At 47.1% G+C, this 14287-nt stretch overlaps 2 protein-coding genes across 2 annotated transcripts; both read right to left on the bottom strand.

The window, feature by feature from the left end:
- Nucleotides 1-137: 137 nt before the first annotated feature.
- Nucleotides 138-4297, bottom strand: LOC117840257 (chorismate synthase 2, chloroplastic). The gene is made up of 13 exons (XM_034720735.2): nt 4110-4297; nt 3394-3544; nt 3007-3083; nt 2852-2910; nt 2667-2750; nt 2431-2523; nt 1940-2020; nt 1717-1848; nt 1476-1578; nt 1277-1371; nt 1099-1164; nt 692-776; nt 138-600 (listed from the first exon to the last, which is right to left on the bottom strand). The coding sequence occupies exons 1-13, from the start codon at nt 4252-4254 to the stop codon at nt 446-448; spliced, it is 1326 nt and encodes a 441-aa protein (XP_034576626.1). The 5' UTR covers nt 4255-4297; the 3' UTR covers nt 138-445.
- A 6056-nt stretch (nt 4298-10353) lies between these two features.
- LOC117839200 (probable E3 ubiquitin-protein ligase LUL2) lies at nt 10354-14030 on the bottom strand. Its single transcript, XM_034719478.2, has 3 exons — nt 13162-14030; nt 11364-11865; nt 10354-11002 (listed from the first exon to the last, which is right to left on the bottom strand). The coding sequence occupies exons 1-3, from the start codon at nt 13686-13688 to the stop codon at nt 10820-10822; spliced, it is 1212 nt and encodes a 403-aa protein (XP_034575369.1). The 5' UTR covers nt 13689-14030; the 3' UTR covers nt 10354-10819.
- Nucleotides 14031-14287: the final 257 nt, after the last annotated feature.

Raw genomic sequence — 14287 nt, 5'->3', positions numbered from 1 at the left:
TGAGGAAGTGACAAGAAGCATAAAAGCATCGAAGAAAATCTTAACAAAATCTTCAGACTACCTGCAACAATTGATGTCCTATCTCTGCATAGATTTTGCAAGAAAAGAAAACCATTTATAGGCTGCTCGTCATACGATACACAAAGGAGTATTATCTTTCCCAAATTGGGGGAAAAATACTCTCTTTATTGCTCAAACGACTGCATATCGTACATCCTCTCGCCAAAAAGGAAAAGGGTAGATGTCATGCTGTTATACTACACAACACAAAACATTAATGTGTTTCTATCTTGATATTCGTTTTATGATCTCTAGGGTACAATAATCGAGGTGTGTATGCTGGTCCAAAACTGCAAGCTGCTTAGGAAAGCCCAGATTTATGACTGACAATGAAAGAAAACTAGTGAGCAAAAATTCAAACAGGGGACTTTTGTTCCAATAGACATTATGATAGGTTTGGCGCCAATTCAGATGCACTGCTGGCCGAGCCGATGGGTTCTTGTAGGGCAAGGTTCAGCGGAAACATCTCGCACTGAGCAATATGCGCCATGAGCTGGTCCATGAGGACCAACGCAGCCATGGATTCCACCATAGGAACAGCTGCAGAAGGAATGAAAAGAATTAGAATTAGTTACAGGGACCAAAAGTGATAGATGGTAGGAAATTTTAGGTGCAGGTGTGGAGCCATTACCTCGAGGGACAACACATGGGTCATGGCGGCCCCTTGCCAAAAGTTCAATATCTTCATGCTCCCTTGACACAGTATTTTGTTTCTTCTGGAAAAGTGAAATCAACATCTCAGAAAAATGGCTACAACTTTTCAAAATTAGCAAGCCTGAACTGTAGCTAGGATGATTTAAAAGATAACATACCATACTGTGTTATACAATACCAAAGAAATTACACGCATTGAACCAGATAGACATTCTAATATACTTGGTAGTTGCAAAAAAGAGTGATTAATGACAAATTAGCAGTTCTAATTGTATTCACAGGATAACAGTGCTTATCATTCAAAAGCATTACATGGCAATGATGCTACAGATATCATTTTAAGGAAGCAAAGAAAGATAGTTTGGAACAGGGATGCACACTAACCCCAATAGTTGCTGTTGGCTTAAAAGCCACTTTGAAGTAAATAATTTCACCATTTGATATCCCTCCCTGCATGCACACACAAATTGCAAATACAGAGTCAACAATTTCATACTAAATAGGACTATATATCACCAGAAAACATTGTAACAGGGAAGCAAAAGGATTGTAGGATGAAAACCTGTACACCGCCTGAGCGATTAGTTCGTGTTCTCACATTTCCAGCCTCATCCATATAGAACTCATCATTATGCTCGCTTCCGGTAAAGTCAGTACCTGGGCACAAGTTATTAGTCCTTGGTCAAGTTGTAAAGTAGGCTGCATGCCCCATCACATATTTGCGACCAACTAATCCTGTGCGAAATAAAATGATTCCTTACCAGCAAACCCACTGCCGATCTCAAACCCCTTGCTTGCTGGGAGAGAAAGCATAGCTTTTGCCAGTTCAGCTTCAAGTTTGTCAAAAACAGGAGAGCCAAGACCCTACAAATTGTTGTTACCCCAATCAGACCAGTTATCAGAATTCAAATAAGATTTTAAGTGATGATCAACCTTAAAACATATGATGTAATCAAAACTAAAGGAAACAAATTAACATAACTGCAGAGCCTCAATACTTACACGTGGAACATTTCTTGCAATGCATGTGACAACCCCACCAATTGAATCCCCTCTAACTCGTACTTTGTCGATGGCAGCAATCATCTTCTCTGCATATTCTGGATCAGGACATCTAACGATGTTGCTCTCTATCTGAAAAATTACAAGAATAAGATAAATTCAGCAAATGCCTGCTCAGACTATCCCTGTAATGCTGGAGTGGGAGCAAGTGAAAGCAAGAGACCTGTTCCATGGTTACAGTTTCATAATCAACTGCATCTTCTGGAAGTACAACCTGATGCACTTTGGAAACAAATGCCAATATCTGCCAGTAGATGGGGTTCTTCCATTAGGATTATGTATAAGGGGAGAGTGAGGGAATGCCTTTTTGCAGTGGAAATGAAAATGCAAAAGAGCAGTCTATTACTCTAGTAGAATACTTGCATAGATCAAACTACAAAATCAACATGATTATTGGATTTAGATCAAGCAAGAATCAGGATCCAATTCAAAGTAATCTGAGGAACACTGTATAACCAGGATCTAACAATGTTGCTCTCACAGCTCACAGCTATTACAAAAAAAGAAGGTACTTGTACATAGGTATCTCCAAAACGGGTTTCTAATTCTTTTTTTCTTGCATTTTCTATGGGGAAGCAAAGCAACCAGGCCAACTATGATGGTTGATCACAAGCATGTAATAGTTCAAGAAAAAAATGGCAAGTAGGCCCACACCTCTACTCCAGATTTGAGCTTAAGAACTTTCTTTGCAAGAGCTCCAGCAGCCACCCTGCCAATGGTTTCTCTGGCTGATGATCTTCCACCTCCCTACCATTCAGCAAGCACAAATATTTTTAATTCAAATAGTAAGTAAGAAAAAACAGCAGATCCTCCAAGTTATAGCAGAAAATGTGCAGCAACTAGCTGTAAAATGTGATAATTTCTACTTATACATATACGACAAAAGATACCTGCACAGCTCTAACACCATACTTGAAGTCATAGGTTGCGTCTGCATGGGAAGGTCTGTATGCCTTAGCCATTTCACTGTAATCCTGTATAAGCAAATATGTTTATGAATTCTTGCCCTTGTAAATGTTCAGCTTCCATAGGTTTCATTCGTTGCAAAATATGTATTGGAAAAGTAGATACGTACTCCGCCTCTTTGATCTGTGTTTGGGACAAAAACGTGGATTGGTGTACCGGTGGTCAACCCTGCATAAAACCCAACAGAATTGTCATGCCGCTGAGAAAAAGCTAGTACATTCTTATTTCCAAATAGTATGTCCTATATTCTGGTAGGTAACACACCTTCATGTGTCCCTGATAGAATTTTGCATGTATCAGTCTCCTTTCTCGGGGTAGTTATTCTACTCTGACCAGGACGTCTGTACAAATCAACCTTTGGTGTCAATGAACATTATTTAAACAATTTAACAATGTATATCAAGGGAAATCAATCATTTGGTATTCATGAACACAGCAGAGATAATGTAGCAACGTCCATCAAGGGTATGCTGCTACCCCAATATGAGTTTCATGATATGCTGCTCCATATGCAGCTAACATGTTAGTGAGACATGGAGTTGCTTGTATATCCAAAAAGTACCACTTGACAACCATATTAAGCTAGAATCTCGCAAACTCCTAACTCCAGTAGTAACAACTTGAAATTAATGAAATGTGGGAGAAACACACCTTCTGTCGAGCTCTACTTGCATGTCTGCCTCAGTGAGAGGAATTCTGGGTGGGCAACCACTGATAACACAACCAACACCCCCTCCATGAGACTCACCATAGGTTGCAACCTGGAAGTGGTTCCCAAAGACATTTCCTGACGCCTTCACCTCTGTTCTCCAATTTCAGAAGCACAGAGTATTAAGAGTCAGCTCCTTTTTCCATTACTATTGTTCTAAAAATATGGCAGTCGTGTACTAGCAGATTAATTGGCGAGTCGATTTCGAGCATCACTTGCAGCATACAAATCAACGATGGACATGCCAAAAACTAGCAACTTTTGGTACCAGTTGTGACACCCCTAGATCTAAAACAGTCACGGATGAATCGAATACCGAACAACGCAAGCTAGCACTGAAATTGGGAACCCTTGTGTTCATTGGATTCATTCCTACAGAAATTACAACAGAAACGTATCCACGTCATCCAATAGGCGATGATCCCTTCTACAGGGCGTTAAGGATTATCAGAACCCCTCTAGGCACCCACGATGACATCACATCATGTAATCCACAGCAGCCGATGGGGCAACCCCCAGCTCTCGTCCCGGGGGTCCTCGGCAATGTCCAACCCAATTGCAACACAAACGCGCCACACACTTATCCGCTCAACGCCGCTTATGAAATGAAAATGAACTCCGATAATAACACGAGTGAAGGGGGAGCATCCGTGCGGACCTAGGCGAGCGGCGCGGCGGCGGCGGCCGACGGAGAAGCGGAGGGAGGCGGCGGGCGCGGATTCCGGGAGCGCGCCCAGCCCGCGGGGGAGGAGCCGCGCGGACGCCCTGGCGGCCACCGGCGGCTGCGACACGGGCGCGGCCATCGGAGGGTGGGTTGGTCTGGTTGGTGAGGACGGAGAGAAGTGTGGAGGGGGAAGGTAAAGCGGACAGCGGTTTATACACGGCGCGGAGCCGCCACCTACCCCGTCGGGGCCTCCGGTCCAGCCGCCCGGGTTCATTCTGTGGCGTGCTGCAGCAGCAGGCGGCAGCACAGCACCTACTACGGGTCATGGGATCCGGTCCGGCCCGCCCGGGTTGGTGCGGTGCCCTGGCCAGTGGCCACGGCAGGTGGCGAACAAACGGCTGAACCCGCCAGGCATTGCGATTTGACTTGGATGCTGACCTTCACGGGATCCGATCTGGTAACAGCACTAACCAAGAATGCCATGGCTTGCAAAGACCTAGGGTAGAAAACAAGGACCAGCCTGGGAGAAAAAAATCATCCTTCACAGTCTGACTCTAGCCATGGTGATTGTGCCCTCAACGCATTCATGTTAGTGATGATCAACGTTTATTACACGTATCTTTCGAGTATCACACGTAGCGTAGCCCTACGAAACTGTGTGTGATTTGAAAAAAAAAAGAAACAAGTGAGAAACTTTGTATCAATAGCTCACAGGGACAAGATGCCGCGGAAGGATTTGGCCACCACACAGATTCTTGCATGCAGAGATCTGTCACCAGCCAGGTAGCTCTCGCAGTTGCAATCGGATATTTTGAACTTCCTTCACGGTTACAAGGAAAATATCCATGGACCCTTCAGGCTGGCAGGGCAGAGAAATGGATGGTATTACTCTTAAGTCTTAACTAATAGTGAACTACTGTCTTTGCACATGCGTGTAGTTTTACTTAGATGCAACTTATGCATACCTGAGAGCGACCAGATGCTTTTTTTTACTTCATTATTTCACAATGACAGGTCTAAAGGCAACTTGAATTTGATGAGGGGGGAGGAGCCTCCCCCACACCAACCCCACCCGCCTGACTCCGACGGCTGCTGGCCGGCGGCGGCGGCGGCGGCCAGCAGCGGCACCGAAGCTGCCCCCGCGTCGCGCTCTCTCCCTCCTCTTCCCTCCTCCTCTCTCCCTCTCCACTCCTACTCTGCAAACCCTAGGCACCGCCGGTGGCCTGGGTCCGCTACCGGTGGCCGGCCGCCAGTGGTAGATCCACCTCCCCTGAGCTTGGATCTACACATCCTTAGCATGGGGATCCCTTCCCCGACGATGACCACCGCGTACTGCCCCTTCCGCCGACTGGAGGACAGGGGACTGCGGCCGGGAGGCTGCTGCCTCCCCGGCGGCTGGATCCGTGCTTGTCATGGCTGGATTCGCGTCCCTCCCCTTGCCGCCCCTTCCGCTGTCAGTGGGCGGGCAGCGAGGGTGGTTGCTGTCTCCCCAGCTATTGGGTCCGTCGGGGGCGGGGCTCCGTGCGTTGCCGCCGCGTGACCGGTCGGGTGGCCGCCCCCCAACCCCTCTCTGGTGGCTGCGCCATCTTCCGCTGGCGGGGGACCGGCCAACTGGCTATCCCAGCTCGCGTTTGTGGTGGCATTCTTCGGCTCCTTAGCGCCCGACGATCCCCGTGCTCCTGGTGGCAGCGGTGATTTCTGCGGAGGGAACAGGGTGTAGGTGAAAGCCTTATGCCTGCTTGCGGTTCAATGACGGCGCCACCCTCGGGCGCCGCTTCCCTTCTTGAAGGCGTCATTCATTCCCCTTTTCCCTCTCCTCCGGTGAGATTCCGGGTAAAAGCCTTGACCGTGTTGGTTGGACGACAATGGTGCCAGTGGTGTTGCCCTCTCCCTTGAGGCATCGTCTTGGAAGCTCTACGGGTTCTTGCTGGCGTCACTTCAGGGATCGTTGTTGAACACCACCCCCAGTCGTCTCCGGCCGGTCAGGGTCCTTGTGGTGGTCGTCTGCTCTCCTTGGGAAGTGTCTTCTTCTGCGCCTCCCTTCGCTTTGATTCGTCCACCTCGCCCGGGTTGCTTAGGTCGTCATCATCTAGCGGATGCTTTGCCGCCCCCTCTTTTCTGGTGGATACTTTGCTGCCGTTCTTACTCTGGTGGATACTTTGCCACCGTCGTTGGTTGCTTCGGGCGGATGCTTTGCCGCCATGGTCGTGCTGGTTGGGTGGATGCTTTGCCACCATTATTCTGTTTGGGCGGATGCTTTGCCACCGTAATCCTGATGTCTAGGTGGATGCTTTGCCACCATTGCGGTTCTGAGACCTTTAGCACTCTTGATGAGGTTGTATCTTTTGGCAGGTTCAGGAGAGTGGCTGTGTTTAGGTTTGTGGGATCAAGTGTGCTTCCTCTTTGTTGCTTTGAGTCGTGCGGTGGTTATTTGTGTGTTTCTTCAGTGTTTCTCTTCCTTTTGGTCCTTTGTGCTCTCATGCTGGTCAAGCTTCGTTTGGTTTCATCGAGATTGTGTCTGTAAACTGTTTTCTTCTTAATGAAAAACGTGCTAAGGCACGGTCGCGAAAAATTTGATGAGGGGAAGATAGTGTGCAGGCGTGGGATAGAAAAGGGACCAGCCTGCAAGATAGTATGACTGTATGACAGGTCTAATGTTGGTATGAATCAACTTGCAAGATAGTAACTTCTGACCCTGCTAGTTCGCAGGATCCGCGATCCGATACAACAACAAACAAACCAAGAATGGTATGTCTTGCAAGGACATGGGATAGAGAAAGGACTGGCCTAAAAACAAATTCATCCTTCATGGCCTGATGCTCGCACTTAATTACCCAAACTGTTTCTTTGATTCATACCAGCAGTAATGGAGATAGTTCCCTCACTGTAATGGAGGTTAGGGTTCAGAGTTTCGCACACGCAGCCCTCGGAAAGAAAACATTCATCACACGCATAATTTGACTGACGAAATAAGCAAGAAACATGATGTCCACAATATACAGGTACGATCTGTCTCGGTCTCGCAGTTGTTTCACTTCCACTCACAGGTAAAATAGCTAGTGATGGTAAACTGCTGCCAGCTCCTGTGTTCTGCTGGCAGAGCCAACCGGTTCTTGCAGGCCAACGTTCAGTGGAAACATCTCCCACTGAGCAATGTGCGCCATCAGCTGGTCCATAAGGACCAACGCAGCCGTGGATTCCACCACAGTAGCAGCTGCCGAAGTAACATTACATCAAGGAGACAAGATGATAGGAAGGAGCGCTACCTCGTGGAGCAACGCATGGAGCATGGCGACCCCTTGCGAAAAGCTCAACATTCTGATGCTCCCTTGACACGGTATTTTGTTTCATCTGAAAATGAGTGGAATATTGCAGGTAAATAACTACATAGGCTATCCACAAGTACCAAGCCTCATATGACCCGCTCTATGTAAGGCACACATAATGTTCTGTTCTCCTACAAATATTCCGTTATCAAGTATAGTTTCACAAAATTGTGGATGCCATGACATCGACAACATCGCCTTGCTCATCGTTCGAAAAAGCGTTTCATAATGACATTAGCGCTACCATAATAAGGAAGTTTATTGAGCGGGAATGCCTTGGGCCTGTTCGCTTCAGCTTATAAGCCAGCTAAAAAGCTGAAATGGCTGATTTGTTGTGAGAGGAAAACACTGTTTAGCGGCTGATACTTTAAAGTGTATAATTTCACCATTTGATATCCCTCCCAGCATACGAATACATGCTAACATCATGTGTTGGTTGGATTGTATTATCGAACTTGTTTGGAGGGGGTCCCTACCTCATCTTATATTACCGAGGGTAGGGTTATAGGTTGGTTGTTTACAAGAATACTAGTCGGATTCGACTAGAGAGCCCTACTCTAATTGCTACGAGTAGTTTCCTAATCCTCGACTAGTTCTCATCCTCCACGTAGACCACGCCATCCTCCACCATAGTCTAACATGTCTTGATATACAATCCGTATCTAGGACTGTCCAAACCTTCTGGTGGGTCCATAGATTTATGGACGACAATATGTACCTGAAAGATTTTTGCATGTATCAGGTTTTAGTTTTGAAGCAAGAGATGAGCGCGAAAGCCGTTGCGCTTCCGTACACACGCATACGTTTTCTTGTTCCGTCGCGCGTTAGTACAATAATGCGTAGCCGTTTTCTTGCTGGGGCGGATACTGATTGAGTCTCTAAGAAGACTCTAAAGTGGGCGAACACTCGGCCTAGCGGGCGAACATGCTGGCTCCGGCTCCGTGCACCTGCTGACACCTTTCGAAGCACTTTCACGTGTGAACCGAAGTCGTCTTGCCGAAGTCCTTCCTTTCTCATTTCAGTCTTCACCTTTTTCATCTTCCGTAGGGGCCCTTCAGTCTTTTGATTAGAGTAGAGGTCGCGAGAGAGCAGAGCGTACCGCCTTGCCTCCTTTCTTGAGGAGCTTATTCTGCTCTGACCTGGCCGTCTATACAACCAAAATCTTTCATATCAGTGGATATCGTAGAAATGATCTTAAGAAATATGTTTTGACTTCCATATTGTGTTATAGTTACGCGTAGTCTAACGTTCATAGAAACCAACTTGATGAAATTTGAAATTAAGTAACACACCTTCGATCGAGTTCGACTTGCACGTCTACCTCGGTGAGCAGAATTCGAGGTGGACAACCACTGATAACACAACCAATACCGCCTCCATGAGACTCGCCATAGGTTGCAACCTGGAAGTAGTTCCCGAACACGTTTCGAGACGCCCTCACCTCTGCTGTCCATTTCCTGACCATCGCATGTTAGAGTAAGCTGTTTTGCCATCCCTCTTTTAACGAGAGAAGAGTGGTGCGGGAGATTGACGATTCATTTGACAAGACTCAAGCAAAAGACAAAGAGTGTTCAAACACACGATTTCTTGGAGGTTTGGGTTAAATAATTCAAAAGTGACACTTTGTTTATAGGTTCTTCGAGGTCGATAGTTTGGTGTGATGTTCATCAAGTAGAAAATTTGCATTTCTACTTGTGTTACATGAGAGAATAAGGACCTTGGTGAGCGGATCACCGGTGGTACACGGAGGAGTGAAGGGAGGTCGGGGCGAACTTCAGGTCTGGGAGGGCACCAAACCTGCGGTGCGCAAGAGGCGCGAACACTGTGGCGGATAGCGGGTGCGACGTGGATGCGACCATTGGATTGGATGGTGGCTGCTGGCTAGTTTTGCGTCAATTGCTACCGTGCTGGTGAGGCCAGGTGCTGCCGCGCTGGACTGGAGGAGGAGCCATGGAAGCAGCGGGAGTTTTATGGGCCAATTTGGCTGAGCTTCAGGGGGCTCCGGCTCCTCCTGACAGCAGCACTATCCCGTCAGAGGAGCCGGAGCCGAAGGAACCATAATTTGTGGCTCCTCTAGCTCCTCCGCCGGCTACGAGAGGGAGGAAGAGGAGAGAGAAATTTAGCTCCAATGAACAGTGCATGAACGGTGATGGAATACTACGGTGTCAGATGAAATCGGAGCTAGACGAGCCACACCACACGCGCCCTATATATACGCGGCGCGGGGTCGCCAGCCAACTCGGCTTCGCTGCCTCCATGCCTCCCTCCGTCCCTCGGCCCGCCTGGGACGATGGGGTCAGCATCTCACTCATCGGTGATCAGTCATCACGTGCTAACAGCCATAGTACTACACGCACGGTATCAGCCTATCAGGAGGAAGTCCGTCGACTGTGCGTGTCCTGCACGCCTGCTCTTTAGCTCAGCTGCGCAAGGCAGGGCCGCAAGGGGGGCAGCGCGGTGGCATAGGGGTCGGCGCCGTCACGTTTTTCACGTGGGAGTTCCGCACGGGTTGATATGAAACGGTGCGTCAGTCGTCGTACCACCCCCGCCCACTCCCCCCCCCCCCCCCCCCCCCCCCCCCCCCCCCCCTCTTTATAAAACGCTCCAGCATGTACAAGCAACGGCGTCCCGCCTAATTTTCCTGCCTGGCGTGATCTGGACTTCTGGAGCAACCGGCCTAAGTTACCAGTAGAAAAAGTGTGCTATAACGGCTTTGAGGAACCGCTGGAGATGCTCTAACAGCTCTAGACGCCACGGGTAATGATGTTGAATGCAAGCACACATCGTCAGAAAGACTCGCTCGCGGCAATGGAGAATACCGATTAGGAGCAATACTCAACATTTTATCGCAGCCTTTATCTGATTTTACCACTTATTGTACAAAGCAAAATCACAAACAAACAACAGAGGCATTGGGGGGGCACAAAGCTCTCCTCGCCCGGTGAGCTATAATTGTTCTTGTAACTCCCGTACACAAGTAAAATAATCACTGGCTTTCCAGGCATAACAGAGAGGAATGTCATCAAGGTGAAATACGAGCCATTTTTTGTACAAATTTTAAAGTCCACCTTCTCTTCCCTTTCTTTACCTGATGGAGGAAGTCAATCAGGCACGAGGAGTCGTCCTCCCTACACTTCTTCAGGTAGCCATGGCACACGCAAGCATGATGTATATGGTACACACACTCTTCATGGCATCTTGGTCTTCGGCCTCCGGATACAGCGGGGGTCGGCGAGCCGCGGCGATGCCAGAAGCTTACATATGCTAAAGGTAAAGTATCGATTACATTCCCCGTTGCTCAAATGGGAGAGAGCAACGTTCAGGGAAGGCCCAAAGGCCGCAAACTAGACCCATATAATGTTTGAGCACTGACTCTGATCATGGGTGCACGTCTTCCTGCTGCGGGGTTGGGGGTGGGCGCGGCGGTGATTGGGGTGCCTGCTGCTGATCTTCAGATCTGTTGCTGACTTTGATCTCGAGGAGACGCTCAACAGGCTGCCTGCAGATGGGGCACCGAGTGGTTTGGTACCGTAGGACCTTGGCGCACTCACTGCACATGCACTGTAACAAAGAGAGGAGAAAAATGTCATGGCTTAGCACATATGCTAATGCAGCATAATATCAATTCAAAAAAATTGAAGTTGCACTTTTCTGGACTAAGAAACGGATACTGAGAATCATCATATAGTTGGAACCTGGGAAGCATATCAGTTCAAAGGAAATGGAAGTTGCAATTTCTGGACTGAGTCTGAATACGGATACTGAAGATCATCACATAGTTGGGAATCTGGGAAGCGTATATAATCGAAACATAACTCTGTGATGTTATGGTTTTTTTAGTCTAGAATACTATACCAAAAGCTTAGATCAATTTGTACTTCAAGCACAGATCATCACTACTTCTAATAAAGTGCAGTCTTACCATATGCCTACATGGGAGGACAGTAGTATCCCTTGGCTCAGAGAGGCAAATAACACATTCTTTCCCTGGATCATTTGCATCAGTATCACCTTCCATAGAGTTCCCTATTCCATATATTTCTTGCAGTTCATACCTAGTCCCATTCACCCACAGGATCTGACAAACAACTCGAACTTGATACTCTCCATTTTCTTTCTTCTCAAACACAGCCTGTGTGATCTGTGAGTTAGGAGTTTTCATCTTTTGGTCTTCCCCTTCCAATGGTGGATCAACAGATAATGCTGTTTCAGCTTTAACTGCAAGTGGATATACATCCATTTCCCCCTGTTTTAATAAATCAGATTCCTCAAACACTGAAAAGTCAATTCCTGTCCCAGAAGGTTGCCTGAATTTCTGACCAAGACCCTCTTTGAAGCTAACAGTAACAGGCTTAATAAGGTCTTCTTTAACCGCTGTTAAATTGCAGTTGAGCTCTTCCTTTGCAAAGAAGTAAACAGTCATGCTGTTCAAAGAAGCAGACAAAAAAATGTTAAATCACTCTACTTAACAGCAAGCATAGAACTTCTTTTGTTAGTGATAAGAAATTCTGGTTGCAAGGCTAGTCTCATGCTATATAGATAGTGCGAAGATACTATTATAATAAACAGCTGTGCAGCTTTAGCACTAAGCACTATAACTAAAAACCATCTAGAAGTATATCATGTTTGGACCAAAAAAGGATAAATTTGTTGAATAGGGAATTTCAATCGCACTAGGCGTAAGATGATTTAAGAAACATTGCAATCAATCCAAATGTGCAGATTCCTCTGCCATTACAAATTTAGCACCACATTACACTGTAAGCTTCTGGTTACAATGACAACAATTATTACAAACTTATAACAAACAATGGACATGTTGCAAAAATGATTCTGAAAGATTAGAAATTAAGACAAAACTAAGGTTTATAGCTTTGTAATGCCATAGACCCTAACTAGTAATGCCCAACTACAATACCGGCGACTGTTGAAAGCAAGTATTTAGTATAGATGCTAAATAATCTACACAAAGTACATGAACGCGAGGAAAGAAATATTTAAACATGGGACAAATTAAGTGAAGAGTCAATAAACAGGAAATGATACAAGAGAAGAAAGGTAGCCATTAGGGCATATAAAATGTCTAGAGTTAACTATCGAGGATTTAATAGCATGGCATCTGGTGTAACTTTGATAATTCACATCAAAATTCCAACATTTTTACTAGCCATGACACCCTACAAGACTATATCAGTAGAACTTAGGCAGAAGGTGAATATAGCTAGGTATAGAATGTTCCACTACTTGTCTGCCAGAATAATACACAGCCCTTTGCAAGGGCCAGTTGTAACAAGGATCAATACTTGGACTGGGAAAAGAGGACAAGCTAAGCATTAAAGCAATACTACAATAGTTTAATACATAATGAAGACCTTATTGCTAACTTGGATGTTTTCAAAAGGAACAGGTACTCGCTTTTGTATAGTTATCTCTCATTTCTTCTACTCGTTACAATCAAGGAATGGAATTGTCAGTCAACAAACAAATGAAGGTCAAATATCACTAATAAAAGTCCCCAGCCCTCGGGCTGAAAGCATCACCATCACGAGACGCTAATTCCTCAAAGCATCGACATCAACACACAGAATAAATCAATGACAACAATTTCATATACATGTCCTAAACAAAGTAGATACCGGCAAAGGAGCTTCTCACACATACATAAAATACTTATAACAGAATGCAGCATATATTTGATGTTAAATGAACTGAGTAATCACCTGCCGGCGACCGTGGCGTCAAAGGTGAAGGAGACGAGGAAGCGGCCAGGGCACTCTTCATCAGGCTCAATCCGGAGCGTCTCCTTCTTGAGGTTGACATCATTGCGGATAGTGACGGCCTTCTGGTGCTCGACGTAGGGCGTCGGCATAGGCAGATGCGGTCCGTAGGACGGATACCGCCCAGCCCAGCCGGGGTAGTGGTGGGGATGAGCCGGGGGCGGGGGCGGGAACTCCCCGGCGGCGGCGGTGGGCGGCCTGTGGTGGTGGTCGTACGGCGCCGGGAGAGGCACCGGCACGGACGGCGGGGGCGGCGGGTAGTAGTTGTACTGCGGGTAATGCTGCGGCGGGTTGGGGTTAGGGTACTGGGGCGGGTACGGCGTGGCGGCCGCGAACACGTAGCGGTTGGGCGCAGCCTCCTGCGGCGGGGGAGGCGGTGGCGCCTGGTGGTGGTGACCGTGGCCGTGGCTGGAGCTCCGACGGCGGTGACCAGGAGCGGCGCCTCCACCGTTGCTGCCCGCGTTACCCATCCTCTTGCGCAGATCGACGCGGAGAGCTTGGGAAAGGCCTCAAATTTGGATCTTGAGGCTTCGGTGCATCGGAATTCGAAACTGCCTCTTCTGCTCTTGAAAAGCTCGGAAAAATGAGCGAAAAAAATCGGGGGAAAGAAGGCTAACAAAAGAACTCCTTCGAGGATCGCAAGCTCAAACGGGAGGAGATGGAATTGGATCCTCACGCAAACCTAGATCGACGCGCAAACCTGGGAATGGTTCGAGCGATTCGATCGGGGTTGCGGGGAGGAAAGGAGGAGACGATAAGGAAGTGCTCACGCTTCTTGCTTTTCTGCCTGTATTTTTGGGTGTTATAATGGAAGGTTGCGCGGAAAGCACCACCACTGTCCTCCATTGCTTTTCCGGTGGTTAAGGTTTGACACACGCAAAGAAAATATAATTACCATGAGCCCCTCATGATTTTCTCCACAAGGATTTTGTTTATGCCATGCAAGCGCAATTCACGGGAGAATAGATATTTTAACATGCAGAAGAAACTTTTAATTATCACGTTTAAAAATAGAGTTTTTACAATGTAAGAGCCTTCTGAGCCACTTAAGCAGAATGAAAAACCTCTA

The sequence above is a fragment of the Setaria viridis genome, chromosome 9, assembly GCF_005286985.2.
Source record: "Setaria viridis chromosome 9, Setaria_viridis_v4.0, whole genome shotgun sequence".
Classification (NCBI taxonomy): Eukaryota; Viridiplantae; Streptophyta; class Magnoliopsida; order Poales; family Poaceae; genus Setaria; species Setaria viridis.
Note: the sequence above shows the minus strand (reverse complement) of the source record. Positions and strands in the feature narration are given on the sequence as shown.